The 18,090-nt window shown below is 51.6% G+C and overlaps 3 protein-coding genes across 3 annotated transcripts in view; 1 reads left to right on the top strand and 2 right to left on the bottom strand.

The window, feature by feature from the left end:
* Positions 1–8,990, top strand: part of SMARCC2 (SWI/SNF related, matrix associated, actin dependent regulator of chromatin subfamily c member 2) — a 19,377-nt gene extending 10,387 nt beyond the window's left edge. The window contains exons 17-31 of the mRNA XM_042782859.1: positions 1,102–1,215; positions 1,902–2,055; positions 2,711–2,803; positions 3,057–3,176; positions 3,271–3,333; positions 3,697–3,955; positions 4,191–4,352; positions 4,668–4,732; positions 5,542–5,677; positions 5,756–5,922; positions 6,430–6,564; positions 6,994–7,375; positions 7,886–7,969; positions 8,246–8,311; positions 8,914–8,990. Coding sequence (XP_042638793.1) covers positions 1,102–1,215; positions 1,902–2,055; positions 2,711–2,803; positions 3,057–3,176; positions 3,271–3,333; positions 3,697–3,955; positions 4,191–4,352; positions 4,668–4,732; positions 5,542–5,677; positions 5,756–5,922; positions 6,430–6,564; positions 6,994–7,375; positions 7,886–7,969; positions 8,246–8,311; positions 8,914–8,990 — 2,077 coding nt within the window. The remainder of the gene's footprint in view (positions 1–1,101; positions 1,216–1,901; positions 2,056–2,710; positions 2,804–3,056; positions 3,177–3,270; positions 3,334–3,696; positions 3,956–4,190; positions 4,353–4,667; positions 4,733–5,541; positions 5,678–5,755; positions 5,923–6,429; positions 6,565–6,993; positions 7,376–7,885; positions 7,970–8,245; positions 8,312–8,913) is intronic.
* Positions 8,991–11,199: 2,209 nt separating this feature from the next.
* Positions 11,200–13,026, bottom strand: MYL6 (myosin light chain 6). The gene is made up of 4 exons (XM_007955112.2): positions 12,882–13,026; positions 12,463–12,636; positions 12,297–12,374; positions 11,200–11,228 (listed from the first exon to the last, which is right to left on the bottom strand). The coding sequence occupies exons 1-4, from the start codon at positions 12,949–12,951 to the stop codon at positions 11,200–11,202; spliced, it is 351 nt and encodes a 116-aa protein (XP_007953303.2). The 5' UTR covers positions 12,952–13,026.
* A 1,668-nt stretch (positions 13,027–14,694) lies between these two features.
* MYL6B (myosin light chain 6B) lies at positions 14,695–17,169 on the bottom strand. The gene is made up of 6 exons (XM_007955113.1): positions 16,972–17,169; positions 16,211–16,238; positions 15,846–15,989; positions 15,451–15,624; positions 14,861–14,938; positions 14,695–14,723 (listed from the first exon to the last, which is right to left on the bottom strand). The coding sequence occupies exons 1-6, from the start codon at positions 17,167–17,169 to the stop codon at positions 14,695–14,697; spliced, it is 651 nt and encodes a 216-aa protein (XP_007953304.1).
* Positions 17,170–18,090: the final 921 nt, after the last annotated feature.

Raw genomic sequence — 18,090 nt, 5'->3', positions numbered from 1 at the left:
ACCAGAGCTCCTCTTCTATGGTTAGGGAAGCTAATAAGATGAGGAGGTGGGGTAGATTTAGTGCTGAGTCAAGGCTTCCTGGGAACAGAACTAGCTTTCTTCCCAGCTGCTCCCCCGCTCCCCCTCTTCCACCATGTTTTTCTCCCTGTAGCTTGGTATGGTTTTCTCCTCTTTTTTCTGAGGAAAAGTGGTATGTGAAGAAGCCTTGATCTCTTCAGAGGAAAAGGAAGTAGTGACCAGATAGCATGCATTCAATATGATATGCAGGCAGAGTTGGAATACAAACTGTTCTACACTTTGAACTCTTGGTATATTTTATTAATATAAATGGTGATAACTGCTACATTTACTGAGATCTTACTATTGACCAGACACTGTCCTAAGTATCCTACATATATTGGCTAAGCTTTACATCAGCCTTAGAGATAGGTGCTAGTATCATCACCAGTTGACAGATCAGGAGCTTTGAAGGGTTAGTCACTTGCTCAAGGTCACACAGCTGGTACGTAGTAAAACACGGCCTGTTTTGCAGTAGTCTGGCTCATGCTCTCAATCTTTACACTCTACAACATAATAGCTACCATTTTTTTCCACTTCTACAATGTGCCAGTCTCACTGTAAGAGTCCTTTACAGATCTCTCTAGTCTTCAACAGACATTGCATCTTACAGGTGGGAAAATAGAGGTTCAGAAACGTTAGGTAACCCAAAGCTGTCATGCCAGAACTGTGATTTTGAACTTAGATCTTTCAATTTGAAAACATACTCTTTCTGCCACATCATGCTGACTAGCTGGATGCATAGATAAGGACATCACCCTTAACATCCAAGTTTGGAAATAGGAGCACCTTTTCTTACCCTTTGATTCCTTAGCCAAGGAAATAATGCATTTAAGTAAAACACCTCATCAAGAAAAATATAAGAGATGTTTGAATCCCTTTCGTTTAACACATAGTCAGCACTCAAGGTTTGTGTCATCGAATGGTCTACTTTTTTCTCTATCAACATGGGAGGTACCATTACCCCTTTGATCATTGTTCTTACTCTCTAGCCCTTGACAACATTTACTTTCTTCCTTTTACTGTTCGTATCTCTCTTCTAAGCTACCTGGCCTATCGAAACTTCATGATTGACACGTACCGACTGAACCCCCAGGAGTATCTCACCTCTACTGCCTGCCGCAGGAACCTGGCGGGAGATGTCTGTGCCATCATGAGGTGGGTCTTGTGGTCCAGGGCAAGGGGTATGTAAGGATTTCTGCCCACAGATGTGTCTTGGTAGAAGTAGAAATGCCAGTAAGGAATCTAGGAAATGAGCAGGAAAAACTGCCTAGAGAAAGGCAAAATACAGGATTGGATGAGGGAATGACAGTGGAGTTCTCTAAAGTGTGGGATAAAGGAGAAAGAGCAGACCTATAGTGGAGAGAAGTTTCTGGATAGCACAGACGGTTTGTGCTCATCTACCAACCAAAAGGTTAGCAATTCGAATCCACCCAGAGATGCTGCAAAAGAAAGACCGGACAATGTATTTCCATAAGATGACAGCTGTCGAAAACCCTCTGGAGCTCAGGTTTACTGTGAAACATGTGGGATTGCCATGGGTTGGAATCAGCTCAGTGGCAGTGGGTATAGTTGAAAGACACTGCTTCAGTTTGACCAGATATCAAGGAAGAGATATTTAGTTGGGGTTGGATATGGAGAGAGGTCTATAGATTTGGGGGTCACTTGCATTTAGGAGGTGGGTGAACCATGGGAGTAGTTGGGGTTTTACAGGTAGTAGAATGAGTAGAAAAGAGGGCCAAGGAAAGGGGGAACTTTATGCTCCTACCTCTGCCCCCAGCCCTCCTCCTCACATACCTTTCTTGTTATCCCGTATGACCCTGTTTCTCTCTCTTTCCTTACAGGGTTCATGCATTCCTAGAACAATGGGGTCTGATTAACTATCAGGTGGATGCTGAGAGCCGACCAACCCCAATGGGGCCTCCACCCACCTCTCACTTCCATGTCTTGGCAGACACGCCATCTGGGCTGGTGCCTCTGCAGCCAAAGACCCCGCAGGTAGGGTGAGGGACTGTGGGGACAGGGTGGGGTTGGTATACAATTGGGCTTCTTTGGGCTTTTCTTTTTCTAGATTTTTAGGGGAATGGTTCATGAGTGTTATGAGGCTTCTTCCTTTTCTTTGGGATGCAGAGAGCCACAGGAGTCAGCCCCGTGTGTTTAGTGCCCTCTCTCAGCTTCTTTACGTAAGGCTGGGAGGATTTTCTGAGACAGAAGACATGCTTCTTGTCCTCAAGGAGCAAACAGGCTAAATAGGAACAGATAGAGAAAAATGGCGTAAAATGAACTTGCATGAAATTTTAACTTTGTCCTGCATTTTTCATTATTGCCTCATAATTATTATCGCCTCCATTTTTTCACTTCCATCTCATACATTATAAAAATTAAGAGGAGAAAGGTTATGTGGCTTGCCCAAGGTCACAGAGAACCAAATCCAGGAGTAGAACCTAGTGGTCCAGCTCCTGAGAGAACTTGTAAAGATACATGTGAATATAAATGTATATCATGCCAACTACTTATCTTATTAAGGAACATGGAACAGTGGCATGAGTGCTCCCAGAGCTTGTGGGCCACCCAGCATTTGGTCTTGAGGCCTCCACGGCCTTGGCCTGGTCATTCCTGCTCAGCTTCCATGACGCCAAGCTCTGTCCCCCAGGGCCGCCAGGTTGATGCTGATACCAAGGCTGGGCGGAAGGGCAAAGAGCTGGATGACCTGGTGCCAGAGACGGCTAAGGGCAAGCCAGAGCTGGTAGGTGGGGCGTAGACCCCGCTGGGCTTCTTACTTGCCCCTTTATTGGGGGGCCCCTGCCTGGGAAGAAGAGACATGAGAGCAGAGGAGCTACAGCAGTAAGGGAGGAAGTCCCACCCAGGGGTGTCTTTGGCTTTGGGAAGGAAGCTCCTTCTGTCTGTTCTCTCTCTCTCTCTCTCTCTCTCTCTCTCTCTCTGCCCCTGGTTCCCTGAGGTCACTTCTGCTCACCTCTTTCTTTCCCCTCCACACATAGCAGACCTCTGCTTCCCAACAAATGCTCAACTTCCCTGACAAAGGCAAAGAGAAACCAACAGACATGCAGAACTTTGGACTACGCACTGACATGTACACCAAGAAGAATGTCCCCTCTAAGGTATGCAGATGTGGGCTGACTTCAGAGGCCAGAGAGCCTGTGTTCCTCAGAAATCACCAGCTCCTCGCACCTGACCCACCTGTTTCTCCTGCAGAGCAAAGCTGCGGCCAGTGCCACTCGTGAGTGGACAGAACAGGAGACCCTGCTGCTATTGGAGGTAATTGGGACAAGGAAAGGGGAGCTCTATGAAGACAGAAGTGGCCAGGGTGCCAGCCACACTTGGGAGTAGGGAGAGTATGTGGAGTCTGGAATGAACATGATGTCGCACCCATCTCTCCATCATCCTCCCAGTGCCCATCCCACCTCGCCTCAGGGAGCAGCCACGTGGGGTATTTGAGCCATTTGTTTTAACTCCATGTCCTGTCATATGCTCCTTGGGGATTCCCCTTGAGCCCAGCAGCATACACAAACACCAGAACACAGAGAGCTTTGATGCGAGCTGCCCTAGTGCAGTGGGGGGAGTTGACCTTCAAGGACGGTGGCTAAATCAGCAAAGTTGTGTCTCCATCACTACTACCAGGCACTGGAAATGTACAAAGATGACTGGAACAAAGTATCAGAGCACGTGGGAAGCCGCACGCAGGACGAGTGCATCTTGCATTTCCTTCGTCTTCCCATTGAAGACCCATACTTGGAGGACTCAGAGGCCTCCCTGGGCCCCCTGGCCTACCAACCCATCCCCTTCAGTCAGTCGGGCAACCCTGTCATGAGCACCGTTGCCTTCCTTGCCTCTGTCGTTGATCCCCGAGTCGCCTCTGCAGCTGCAAAGTCGGCCCTAGGTAACGTGGAGAGGTCCTGACCTTCTTGGTTTGTTTGGAGGGCTGGTTACTCAGACCTTAAAATCCCCTCAGATTTGGCTGCCCCACTGGCTTTGCCTGTTGCTGGCCTCAGCTCAGGTACCTGTACACCGGCACACTAGGCTTAGATGAAGAGATGGGCTTGTGAGACTTTCTCAGGGAGAGCCAGAACTGCCTACCTGCCCTGCTCCGAGCTCATCCCTCCTGGATCTTGCAGAGGAGTTCTCCAAGATGAAGGAAGAGGTGCCCACAGCCCTCGTGGAGGCCCATGTTCGCAAAGTAGAAGAAGCAGCCAAAGTGACTGGGAAAGCAGATCCAGCGTTTGGTCTGGAAAGCAGTGGCATTGCAGGAACCACCTCAGATGAGCCTGAGCGGATAGGTAAGGCTGAGCAAGTTCCCAGAATTTCTCCCCTTTCACCATGAGCCAAATGCCTTATCCACTGTGGCATCAGAGCTCCTTTTTTTGGTGCACGAAGAGCCAGAGCCATCTGGCCACTCTGCCATCCCTGCTTCAAGCTGGCATCAGAGCACAACACAGATGGGAAGGATTGGTGATGTTATTATTTTCCACAGGAATAGGAACTGTCCTCAACTGGTCTCCTCACTAGGCTTTTGACTAGTAGAAGGGACTGTTGGATGAGTACATTAGAGAGAGACTCTGTATCAGACCCATTTCTTTTTCCCATGGGCCCAGAGGAGAGCGGGACGGATGAGACACGAGCAGAGAGCCAGGCAACAGATGAGAAGAAGGAGCCCAAGGTATAGAGGGATTGACCTTGGGCTTGGAGGGTGGTGGGGCCAGACAGACTGTACTGACTGGGGAGCTGGCATAATTCTGCTCAGGCAGACAAGGGTAGGCTCTGATGGGATGTGTCCCCTGCAGCCAGGTCCCTTCTCGAAGAAGAGGAGTAAGTTCCATTCCTAGTCTGGGCCATGGTGTAATAACTAGTCACTTGGCCCCTGATGGTCTCTTTTTTGTTTATCGTGATTTGGGTGAAAGTTTACAGAGCAAAATCACTTTCCATACAGCAGCTCATATACACTTTGTCTCATGATGTTGACTACAATTTACCACAATGCAACAGCTCCCCTCCCACTTCCTCCCCATAGGTACCTCTTCCCTGTGTCCTTCCCTCCATGCACTCCTGCCCCTGGAGCTGTTTCCCCGTGCGTACACAGGCCTTCTATCCTCCCATGATTGATCTCTCCGAAGAGAGTATCTACCTAATGTAAATGTTCACCTCATATGTCTGTCTTTTATTTGGCTGGAAGCCACAGGAGTGGGTTCAATTCCAGACCTGAAGGGAAGCTAGGGGCTATAGTCTCAATCGTTCCATCAGGCCCTATCAGACCAGCAAACCTGGTCCCCCCCCCCTTTTTTTTTTTTTTGTAATGCTTTAGAGTTTTGTCCCACATTGTTCTCCCACTCTATCCAGGATCTCTTACATAGATCCCCTTCTGAATGGTTGACAGTGGTAGCTGGGCACCATCTAGTTCTTCTGGTTTCATAGTCAGATAGGCTGAGGATCACATGGTGTACTGATAGCCTCTTTCACCCGGGATTTCAGGAAACCCGAGAAGGAGGAGGGGCTGCAGAGGAGGAAGCGAAGGAGAAAACCAGCGAGGCTCCCAAGAAGGATGACGAGAAAGGGAAAGAAGGCGATAGTGAGAAGGAGTCAGAGAAGAGTGATGGGGACCCAGTAGGTGAGCCTCTCAGGGCAGGAGGTAGGGGTATAGGAAGGAGTGAAGCTGTGTGGCTAACTCAACTCTTTCCTGGACCAGTGGATCCTGAGAAGGAGAAGGAGCCAAAGGAAGGGCAAGAAGAAGTGCTTAAGGAAGTGGTGGAGTCAGAGAGCGACAGGAAGACAAAGGTGGAGCGGGATATTGGTGAGGGCAACCTCTCCACTGCAGCGGCTGCTGCCCTGGCTGCTGCTGCTGTCAAGGCCAAGGTGAGGGCCACGACCAAGAGACCCAAGGGAAGCAGGTGCCCTGCTTCACTTAGGGGAAATTATGTTTTGCACCTCTCTTAAACAATGCTAACCTATATCATTTTTATTCTTGTCCTAAGAGGAAGACTTGGTCACCCGTGCTCCAACCTTTTTTAATCTTTTACCATTGGACCTATTTCTAGCCCTCTCGTTTTATTTGACTTTGTCTTATCCATTGCCACTTTCTCTCTCTCTCTCTTTTTATAATTTATTTTTGTTGTTAAGAATATACACAGCAGAACATTACACCAATCCAGCCACTTCTACATGTACAATTCAGTTACATTGATAGCATTCTTTGAGTTTATTCATGTTCTTATCAAAGTGCCAATCCTGTACTACTCTCTGGATTGTGACCACAGCAAGTTCTTTCTTAAAACCTGCCAGCCTCCACCCTCCCTTTCTCTCCCCGGGCATGTCTTCAGCTGGGTCCTCCTGTTGATGTGCCAACCCACCCTCCTTCCCTAGCACTTGGCTGCTGTCGAGGAAAGGAAGATCAAATCTCTGGTGGCCCTGCTGGTGGAGACCCAGATGAAAAAGTTGGAGATCAAACTCCGGCACTTTGAGGAGCTGGAGACGATCATGGACCGGGAGCGCGAAGCAGTGAGTATCTAAGTCCTGAGAGATCACAGAAGAAAGGCCAAATCTCAGAGGCTAGTAAATTGATTAGGGCTGGCTTCCTGAGAAAGATGAGTCTTTAGCCCATTTTGAAGGAAGAACATGAATTGATAGGAAGAACTGAAAGGGTTTTCCAAATCAAGGTAACAGCAAGGATTTGGGACTGAAATGAGCAGTTAAACTCCATTGCCATGAGAAAGGCATGTAGGCAGCTAGGGGAAATTAAGGTCAGGGAGATTCATGAGGGTCAGAGGGTGGAAGACAGAAGAGGAGGCCCAAGCACAAGGTTTACATCTGATATGAGGAACTGCTGGAGTGAGAAGCTGGGTGTACCAGGAGAAGACCAAGCAGGGGCAAGGTGTTTGCTTTGGGTCTTCTGAACGCCAGGTAACAGTACTCATTTGGCACTGGCAGCTGGAGTATCAGAGGCAGCAGCTCCTGGCCGACAGACAAGCCTTCCACATGGAGCAGCTGAAGTATGCAGAGATGAGGGCCCGGCAGCAGCACTTCCAGCAGATGCACCAGCAGCAGCAGCCGCCGCCTCCAACCCTGCCCCCAGGCTCCCAGCCCATCCCACCGACGGGGGCTGCGGGGCCCCCCTCAGTCCATAGCTTGGCTGTAGCTCCAGCCTCTGTGGGCCCTGCTCCTGCTGGCAGTGGGGCCCCTCCTGGAAGCTTGGGCCCCTCTGAACAGATTGGTCAGGCAGGGCCAACTGCAGGACCGCAGCAGCAGCAGCCAGCTGGAGCCCCCCAGCCTGGGGCAGTCCCCCCAGGGGTACCCCCCCCTGGACCCCATGGTAAGTAAATCAGTTCTGGAATTCTTGCTGGCTAGGATCAAGATATGTGTTGTAGTTCACCTAGAAGGGGTATATATGATGAGGACCGGAGATCAGGACCTACCTCAGTTTCCACAGATCTCTTATATCCCTGACCAGCAGGGATTCCCACTCCCAAATCAGATTTTTGGGATTTCATCCCAAGGATTTACATTAGTCTACTCAAAAAACCAAACTCACTGTCATCAAGTCAGTTCCGACTCATAGCAACTCCCATTGGGTTTTCCAGGCTATAAGTCTTTACAGAGGCATCTGCCCCATCATTCTTCCATGGAGCACCTGGTGGGTTCAAACCACTGACCTTTTGGTTAGCAGCCCAATGGCTTAACCACTACACCACCAGAGCCCCTTATTCTATCTTAGGAAAAGGGAGAGTGCCACTAGGGAGTGGCTGGTTGTCCTTGCTGTGAAAGTGCAGTGGTAAGCTAGATTTTATGCCTTTGACCTTCTCTCTCTCCTCTTTGTTCCCAGGCCCCTCACCGTTCCCCAACCAACAAACTCCTCCCTCAATGATGCCAGGGGCAGTGCCAGGCAGCGGGCACCCAGGCGTGGCGGGTAATGCTCCTTTGGGTTTGCCTTTTGGCATGCCGCCTCCTCCTCCTCCTGCTCCATCCATCATCCCATTTGGTAGTCTAGCTGACTCCATCGGTATTAACCTTCCCCCTCCTCCTAACCTGCATGGGCATCACCACCATCTCCCGTTCGTCCCGGGCACTCTCCCCCCACCTAACCTGCCTGTGTCCATGGCGAACCCTCTACATCCTAACCTGCCGGCGACCACCACCATGCCATCCTCCTTGCCTCTCGGGCCGGGGCTCGGATCCGCCGCAGCCCAGAGCCCTGCCATTGTGGCAGCTGTTCAGGGCAACCTCCTGCCCACTGCCAGCCCACTGCCAGGTGAGAAGGGTCCAGAAGGGGAGAAGGGTGTGAGGGAGAGGGGTCCACAGAAAGGGATGGCGGATGGGTGGGGTAGAGGTCAGGTACTGGAGCTCCCACAATCCTTTGTGAACTCTGGTAAAATTAGAATACAGGAGGAAGGGCCTCTCTGGCTATCCTCCTCCTGCCCCCCAACCTGGCAGCTGCCACCTCGGGGATGATGTTGGGGCCTTTCACTGGTGGGTCATGGAGGAGTCCTCTGGCACAGAGCGTCTCAGTTGTAAACTGAAAAGTAGCTACTTGTTTGCATGATGGTTGGCATCTCCTTTGCCTGCTCCCATCACATTCAAATGCCTCATTTAGTAAACTCAAGTAATAAGCCCCCGTCTGCACGCCACCTGGGTGTGCCGTGTACCTTGAGAGCATTTCCTTGGAGGCAGGAGGGTGATTTGGGGTTTTTCCCAGTGTGGGGGAGGGTGTGGGGAAGAGAAAGTTGTACTTGGCAGAGTACCTCATTCATCTAGCCACCCATTGCATGCCATGCTCAGTTCTGTGCTGTCTGTGGTAGCCCGGCTCCCTCTCTTCTGCTCACCATGGCTGATTCCTCTTCCTTTTCTCCACAGACCCAGGCACCCCACTGCCTCCAGACCCCACAGCCCCGAGCCCAGGCACGGTCACCCCTGTGCCACCTCCACAGTGAGGAGCCAGCCAGACATCTCCCCCTCTCCCCCCATGGAGATCAAGGTTCCAGGAACAGCCCTCCCCCCACCACTGGGACCCCTCCCCAGCCTGGAGAGTTCATCACTAAGTAAGGAAAGCTCCTCCTACCCTTCCAGAGTCCCCACCATGCCTGTTGGTGCCTCAAAGGCATGTGTTTTTATATTGGATTATTCAAGGACTTCTGCTGAAAAGCTGTTTCTAATGTCTGGGAGAGAGAATAGGATGGGAACGCTGCCCTCAGAGGATGGGCTGTGGGAAGGTATTTATATAAGGTAATTAACCATGTCTAAGGGTATACTCTCCCAAAAGAACTACTACATTTTTTATGGATAAAAAAAATTAAGCCCACTAAAAGTAGAGCTTTAAAAAAAGAAAAGCCACAATCGGAGCTCCTTTCACCCACTAAGAAATAACTTGCATTTTTTTGAGGGGATAGCAATTTTGGCAAAGGGGAATTAAGGTCTGGGAGAGCTCTGCGGATAGAATAGGGTGCAGAATCTGCCCCCCAGGCCCCTTCTTAGTGACTGCGTCACCACTCTAACACATGCCCGTCATCTGCCAGCCCCCAGTACTAATCTCTCCTGCTGCTTCCTCAGTACTGTGGCTTTAGGAGCCCCCGGCTCCATTGTCAGTTTGTGTTTAAGTCACTTGCTTAGCTGAGGTCAGTGTATTTGGTGGAGACTAGAGTTGGGGGTTCCTGTGGTCACAGAGGAACAAAGGGCACTGGGTGCACTTCTTCCCTCCCTCCCTGTGCTCAGCAGTTCCTCGGAGGCATGAAGAGGGGAGCTGTAAGAAGATGGCAAGTTTTTAAATCTTGAATTTTTCAAAACACTTAAGTACTTCCTTCTTATGACTCAGTGGGCCACTCCCCAGCATCTTTCCTCTCCCACCAAGACCATCAGAATCTTGATTGGTAGCTAGGGGTTCCCTGGATGAGAACACAGGGATTTGGGAGCAGCAGGGAGGGGGCCACCCAGCCTAGGGTGGCACAAGTCACAGCCTCAGCCTGTGGTGTGACCCTGCCTCCAGATCCCAGTGCCCCTAGTCCCAGCTCTCACCCTCTTCATCCTTGATATGAAGGCAGATGTGATTCCAGGCTCTACCCCCCAATTCTTGGCCCTGCCCACCAGTCCCTTCGTCCCTCACATCCCAGTGTTTCTCTTACTCTGCGTCTTGGCACCTTTCTTCTGTTAAAAAGTTTTCTGTAAATTTTTTTTTTTTTATAAATTAATTTGCTTTCAGTTCCATCTTGTGGATGCCTTCTGTATTCTGTTACCTGTGGCCATCAAGTGGGAGGCTGGGCTGGGGGCAACATTTCCTCAGTCCTTCACAGAGGCTGGGCAGAGAGGCATTCGGCAAGCCACAGGGCTCAGAGACACGGAGCCTCTAACCACACAAGGCAACAGGCATCACAGCTGTACCAGGCATTGCAGGCATTGGTGCAGGAGCCGGGCAGAGGCTCTCACCTGCCCTAAAAATAGCTATTTAAGACCTGGGAGCACATCCCCACAACCTGGAGACTGTCTTTATCCCTTTGTTAGTAGCAGCTTCATTCTTTCCCTTATTAGGAGGGACGGGAGGCAGCCATCTCACCTACTTCTGTTGTTATTGGTCCCTGAGGTGACAGGCTCAGGCAGTGCTAATATGGCCTGGCTTATGCTCCAGTAAACTCTCCCCAGACTTCCCCACAAAAGGCCATCATCAACGTTTCGGAGGGTAACTACTAGGTTTAAGGAGACAGAGTGCTAGAAGACACAACCTGATATGGGATGGCACAAGCATGGCACGCCTTGGTCCTACAGGGATTTTATGGCCTTCCTCATTCTCCAAGGGGCAGCATTTGTAGCATAAATCAGTGGGGCCAGCATTTCTTAATGAGGCTAAGATGGCTCCTACAAGCCCTTCTCCCAGCTTTGCCCAACCCCTGGCCCATGACCCTGGGCTCTGATTCAGGGCAGAAATCAGCTATCATTGCCATCTTCTGTTCTTCCCCCTCACCCTGCTCACAAAGGAAAGCAGGACCAAACCTGGGCACAGAGAGCAAGTTTATTTGGTAAATGCTGCTGGCAAGCATTATCTGAGAGAGACAAGATGGGAAAGGTGCTGTGACAGCTGAGGAGGCCTTCAGGGCTAGATAGAGTCTCACACAGGAAAAGGCACAGGGTCTGGGGAAACAGGAAGGGCTGCCCTCAGCCATTCAGCACCATACGGACGAGCTCTGTGGAAAGGAAACGTGGGGTGACTAGGAGGCAGGCTGAGGGGAGGGGCACACCAGGAGTCAGGAGACTGTTAAGACCACGAAGGTAGCTTAAGAGGCAACATGTTTGCAGCAACCCACCTTGGGGCCAGGCTGCAAAGGAACCACCTTGGATCTAACCAACTCTCTCTGCTCCTAGCTCCCCTCCCACCAGCTGTTAGTCTTCCACCCGACCATGAGCAGCAAGAACACAGCAGAGGCAGAAAAGTTCTCAACTACACCTACAGCTACTGTCAGCCACTGGCAGGAGGAGAGGACACAGTTTTGGGTTAGGGTACCTCCAAGCTGCCCAGCAGAGGGAAGGGGAAAGGACTACAGCTATAGCAACAGAATGGACAGGCAACCCACCTTCCTATGCCAACCACCCATGCTCTGGGGCCAGAGGGCCACCCTACAGCAAGACTGGTATAGGCTGGTGAGAGTTCCCAGACACCAGCAACCAGGGTCCTAAAAGCAAAACCTCAGAGTCCAGAGCAGATGCCCCCCATTCTAGGAGAGAAGTAAGGAGGTACCGTACCCCCCAGGCTGTCTTCCTCTTGAAGAACCCCTCCCCTCCCCAGTCAGCTCCATGCAGAAACATGCCAGGATGAAGTCAGAAATGGTAGTAGGGTAAGGGCAGGGCTGGAGAGCAAAGGCTGGGAAGAAAAACACTGGGCAGGTCAACTAGAGAAGGAGAGGCTGGGAGGAGCCGTACCCGCCCCATGGGGCCCGTCACCCCGACAGGATATGCCTCACAAACGCTGCAGGAAGGAAGAGACATTAATGGTGAAGACAAGACACAGACATGGGGCGAAGGGGCAGGCGGTGGGGGAATAGACATTCATTTTACTTCCCATTCCTTCCCCACCAAACCACATTACCCCTTTCTTTCCTGGCACACCCCATGACCTCCCACTCCTGGGCTGGGCTGGGCCCTGCCCCTTGCCTCCTGACTCCTGTTGGAGCCCAAGTCCAAAGACAAAGAAAGCCCCAAATGCTTGTCCTTGACCTGTCCCACATCCTCCAGGAAAGCCTCAACTGGCCCCTCACCTTCATAGTTAATACAACCATTGCTGTCCTCATGCCCTGCCACCAGCATCTCTACTTCTTCCTCTGTCATCTTCTCACCTACAGAGGGAAAGAGAGCATTTTTGGAATCAGGTGACAAAATGTATCAGATGGCACCTCAGCTCAAATAGCAAGGGCACGGTCTTACCCAATGTGACAAGGACGTGCCGGATTTCAGCACCCATGACGGTACCATTCCCTTCCTTGTCAAACACCCGAAGGCCTTCAACATAGTCTTCATAGGTGCCCTGGTCCTTGTTCTTGGCCACAGTCTGCAGCATGGGCAGGAAGTGTTCAAAATCCAGCACCTTCACATTCATCTCTGCCATAAAAGAGGCGACAGAGGCATGGTGTCAAGCCAGGAAAGTCACCTGAGTTCTTACGACTGAGAGAATTACAGGGATCACAACTGTGAATAAACAGCTCCCTGTCAAAGCAGGGGAAATCCATGAGATTGGCTAGTTGGGACAAGACTTGTTTGAGTTTGGGGGCCTATGAAGGTAAAGGGAATCTCTTAGCTGAAAAACTGCAGGCCCTCTCTAAGGAGTTGGTCTTAAGGATCCTCACCGTCACTCTTGGGGTTCCCCAGGACCTTGAGCACCTCGGCGTTGGTGGGGTTCTGACCCAGGGCCCTCATCACGTCCCCACACTGACTGTACAGGATCTTGCCATCACCTGTTCGGTCAAACAGCTGGAAGGCTTCCTTAAACTCTGAGGATTCAGATGAATGTCAGTACTGGGGAAAAGAGGGTTAACCAAACACTACTCCAAGTCACACTGCACCCACTCAGCTTTGATCATCCTCAGGTAACCAGATATCTGTACCACTATACACCCACATCGGCTAAGAGGCTTCCTTTTCGCCCAACTCGGGTATCTCACTTAAAGATACACCCTTTCTCCCTGTCCGGTGCCAGAGGCACTGCCTGCCCAGCCTCCTCACCACTAACTGCTCAGGGCAGGAATTTGCACCGCCTGGTCTAGGCCCTGTCCTTATAAGGAAGTGGAAGCAGCAGCCTGGGCCGGATCATTCCAGCCTGCCACTTCCACCCTTCCCGTATAGAAAGGGTAGACAAAATCAGCTGTATCCTTAGCAACCACCCTCTCCTTATCTCCACAAACTTGACCAACATCACAATTTCCAGCTGGGGTAGAGGGGCAGTTATCACAGGAAGAGAGAACAGGCAGAAGTAGCTAATTAACGGACAGCGGAGCGCAGCAGCTCAATACACCCCAAACCCCACACACAGCAGGCATTAGGTGATCAAGCATTTTACATATCCACACCACCTAAAACTCACCCAGTGCTTGGGGCTCAGATCTATAGTGGAAGGGGAGGGAGGAAGAAAGAGTGAGAAAAGAAAATGGAGGATTGAGAAGAGCCGGGGTTACTGTGCTGAAGAGAGACGATATGTTGGGGGCTAGAGAATAGGTGCGAGGGGTGTCCCTCTCCTTAAAGGTGACCTCAGTAGGAGCCAGAGCTTACTTACCTGCGGTCTGGTCCTCGGTGAAGTCACACTGCTCAGAGAAAAGGGGAGCGGTCAGCACCTTAACTCCTATCCCCCAGCTTCTATCCCACAAAGTGAACCACCACAAACTCGTTTCATGCTGAGGACGCACTTCCCAGCAGGACATGACCTCAGACTTTCCAACCCCCTCCTACCGTCCAGGCCCTGAGGTTCCCCTCGCCCCCTACCCGTCTTCCTGGCCTTGCCCCAAATCCCTTTCATGCTCCCAGGCCCTGAGCCCCACCATCTTGACTGCTCAGGTTTCGGGACCTTTTTCTGCAGTAATGGCTCCGACTCCAGGCCCAACCCTAGTCTTAGTACGTCCCCTGACGTCACTCTCAGCGGATCCAGCCAATAGGAAGCCGGCCCGGGTTTAGACAGAGGATATTGCCGCATTAGCAATGAAGTGGGCGGGACCTGCGGCTGATTGTCATTCCAGAGTCGCCCTACCTGGGACTCCAGAACTGCGGAAGGGAGTGAGGGTAGGGCACCAACGAATCTGCTCCTCCAAGTGATGAACAGTGGAGAGGGTATTAGATTTGGGGAGAGAGAGCCCTCCTTCCTTCCCTCCCCAACCGCTGAAGAAAACAACGATCAAGCCGAGGGAGGAACCATCTCTTTATTTGAAACAATAGGTGGCCTCCTAGTGGCAGGAACGTATGTCCTCCTGCGGGGGGGGGGGGGGGGGGGGGGGGGGGGGGCAGAGGGGCGCAGTGTCCGGCCCCACGGGATCTGTGGAAAAAGATGAAAGTTGCCTGGCGCTCGCGCAGAAACAGGACAGGAAAATGCACTCCGCTGCTGTTATGCTCAGGAAAGGGAAGGAGACTTGCCTCTCAAGGATGAGGGGGAGGGTGTTCCCCTACATGTAGAGCTCAGACGCTTAGGATGTGCTTCAGGAAGGCTGTAGAGAGAAGAGGCAAGAGGGGCTTCAAAAACAGGCCCATAGATACTCCACCTGACCTTAGATAACCCAGGTCCCAGGGTCCCCCAACCCACTTTTCCCTCCTCCCTGTCCCTTCTGCACCTTTGGGCTCTCACCCTCATAATTGATGCAGCCATTGATGTCCTCATGTCCTGCCAGAACAGTCTCCACCTCCTCCTCAGTCATCTTCTCTCCTGAACCCCAGACACAGTGTCTTAGCCCTGCCTTCCTTCCCTCACCAACCTAGGCCTCACCCTTCTGGGTGGTATCTCCTCTTCTTCCACCCTGGAAACTTGCCCAAAGCAACTTCTCCCAAGGAATCCTGCCCTAATGGTGGTAGGGCCCTGCATGTGTTACAGAATCTTGCTGTCTATTTTGCCTGCATTAACAAAATGCCTTGGTATTGGTGAAAGCTTTGACAAAGGAGGAAAATGAGTTCCAGAGGGTTAAAAGACCTGTATCAGACCACAGAACACAGCCATCTATCCCCAAATGGAAACAGGTGGACCTCCTCCATTCCCTTTCCTCTGCCCTTTATGCCCACCCCCCTCACTTAAGCCTCTGCAGGAGGAAGTCCTTCCAGATTCTGCTCTGACCTTCTAGTCTCCCGCCCATGACCTGGAGGACAGTAACCCCCTCCCTGGCTTTGCCCATTTGGTCAAACTTCTTCCTCTCTACCCCACAGGAATTCTGGTCCCTGCCTCACCCAGGGTGGTGAGGACATGTCTGAGCTCTGCTCCCATGACTTTGCCGTTCCCCTCTTTGTCAAACACCCGAAGCCCCTCCAAGTAGTCCTCATAGGAGCTTTTTTCCCGGTTCTTGGCGATTGCCTGGAGCATGGGCAGGAAAGTCTCAAAGTCTACACGCCGGGACTTCAGTTCTGGAGGTTAGAAAGAGGTGAGAGAGATGTCATTGTGGTGTCATCCAGGGCCCATCCCTACCACAATGGTTTCTATGCTGGTCCACATTTTAGGATGCTTTTCTGCCCGTGTCTGACAGTTTTGTAACCTGAGACCCACCTGAGCATCCTTTGCACCATACCAACATTCCTGGGTTCCACCACCAAACTGAAAACCCACTTTATTCCAAGGGTCCCCTTACCATCACTCTTGGGGTTCCCCATGATCTTGAGGATTTCAGCGTTGGTGGGGTTCTGGCCCAGGGCCCTTATCACATCCCCACACTGGCTGTACTGGATCTTGCCATCACCCACTCGGTCAAACAGCTCGAAGGCCTCCTTGAACTCTGAGGTTACAGGGAAAAGTCAGTGTTGACCATGGGTTCCCATCAACCCCAGCCAGAACGGGGGTTCAGAAACTATGGGCTAGTACCGGGCAGCACAGGGGACACAAAAGAGGACAGTGTAGGAGACTTCAAGGTCAAGACTAGAATTAGGGGAATAGAAAGAGGATTTGAATAGGGGCTTGGGACTGGACAGTGGGCTTAGGGGACCAGCTTCTCCTCACCCTCCAGCTGATCCTTGTTAAACTCGATCTGTGGAAGAAAAGAGCAGGTGAAGAAGGATGACAGGGCTTATTAAATCCCTCTCCAGTCCTCCTCCCAACCAACTGGCAGCCACTTCTAAGGAGGGGCCCAAAGGGACCAGTCTGGGAGCCCAGCCACCTCAGTCCCATTCCCAGCTCTGGGCCTTGGGAGAATCCCAAGAGGAGGAATTATGGGGGGAGGGTTTCCTGGGAACAGGGTTAATCCCATACCACCTGTTCTCCTCCCTCCACTGCCCTGAGCCCTGCATCCTTCACATAACTGGGGACTGAACAAAGGCTAAATTTACCCCTGCCCCCAGCTGTGATTGTCTAACAAGCCTGTCTCCTTCAGCCTCTCCTCCTGGGGTTGAGCTGTGGCTTTTGAGTTGAATAGCCAGCCAGGGGCAAGCAGCATCTCCCCCCCATTCACCTTGAAAAAACTATGCTCAGACCCAGATGTTCCCCATCTCATAGTTCCCGACTCCAGCAAGGAAGTCAGTGAATGTGTGTGTACACATGGGTGTGTGTTTGTACACACACATGTTAATAGGTTCAAGGGAGAAACAGCACAGACAACAGCAGAGTCATAGGCTGGATGTTTCCAAATGGAGAACTAAGAGGAATTCCCAGTCTCATCTCAGTGCTCATCCATTCTCTGCCTTCTAGACCCCTCAACCCTTGATGCTATATCTCACCCTTGCACCACCTTCTCCAAATTGTACCCTCACTTTCTGGGGACTCACCACAACTTTGGAGAGATCGATGGGGGGCTCCTGGGGTTTTTCAGGAGCCGGGGCAGCAACTGGGGCAGCCGGGGCAGCAGCTGGCTCAGCCTTGGCCTTGCCTGGAGGGACCGCTGATGCTGCTGGCTTGGCAGCAGCAGGCTTTGAGGTAGAGGGCCCCACTGGTTTCTTCACAGGAACATCCTTCTTGGGAGGCATGATGTCCGGTAGCCAAAGGACAGTGTGCCGATGGGGGCACCCATCTCTGTTTAAATAGCCAGGGAGTCTGGGATGTCAAGGGGCGGGGGCAGGGGCAGGAAGCCAGTTGGCAGTGTTGAGGATGAGGTAGAGGAGAGAAATGCCTGTTTGCCCTCACTCCCCTGGCATCCTGTGGTTCAGGACTCCTGTCCCAAGGTCTTTCACCCACTGTCCACCTCTTTCCAAATCTGGCTGAAATAATGTCTCCATTGGGGGCAGGGGGAGAAAGCCAGAGACTGCCCATGATGGGGGCATTAACCACCAGGGTGAGGATAGGATGGCAGGTACCACTGAGAAGTGAGGAAAAGAAGAGCATCTATGCATTCCAGCCCCTGACTCAGGGTAGCCTTTTTTCCTAGAACCTTTCTTTAGACTCTTGAAAGCAGAGGCAAGGAGGGGGGCCTTGTTAAAGTGGGGTCTAGGAATAGCAAAGGGTGAAAAAACAACCAATCCTTCCACCCTTCTGACCATGGGTGACAAGCAAGGGTAGGTGACCCCACGGCCTGATTTCCAGCTTCTGTAATCCCTGGCCCAGCCCTCCACTGCCCACAATATAGAGAAAGAATAGCAACAAGAAGGGGAGTATGGCACCCTCCCCTCATTGCCTCCTGTGCCCAGGATTGTCTTAAGGATGGGGACAAAGGTCAATTTTAATATCCACCACCCATACTCAAGCGAATGGTCATTCAAATCAGACAAAGGATGAGGTGATTATCGAACCTCCCTCCAGGGACCCTGGTGGCACCTGGGGGATGTGGGGAGGCAAAGAGCCTAAATTCTCTAACCCAGAAGGATATGGGAGGGAAAACCTATGGGTTCCATTAAGACTGACCCCAAAACCTATAGATTCCATGAATACTCAAAAGCCCTTCTGAGGACGCT

Source organism: Orycteropus afer, unplaced genomic scaffold, assembly GCF_000298275.1.
Source record: "Orycteropus afer afer isolate SDZICR_OR568_19922 unplaced genomic scaffold, OryAfe1.0 scaffold00490, whole genome shotgun sequence".
Taxonomy (NCBI): Eukaryota; Metazoa; Chordata; class Mammalia; order Tubulidentata; family Orycteropodidae; genus Orycteropus; species Orycteropus afer.
This window is presented reverse-complemented; position numbering and strand designations above follow the sequence as displayed.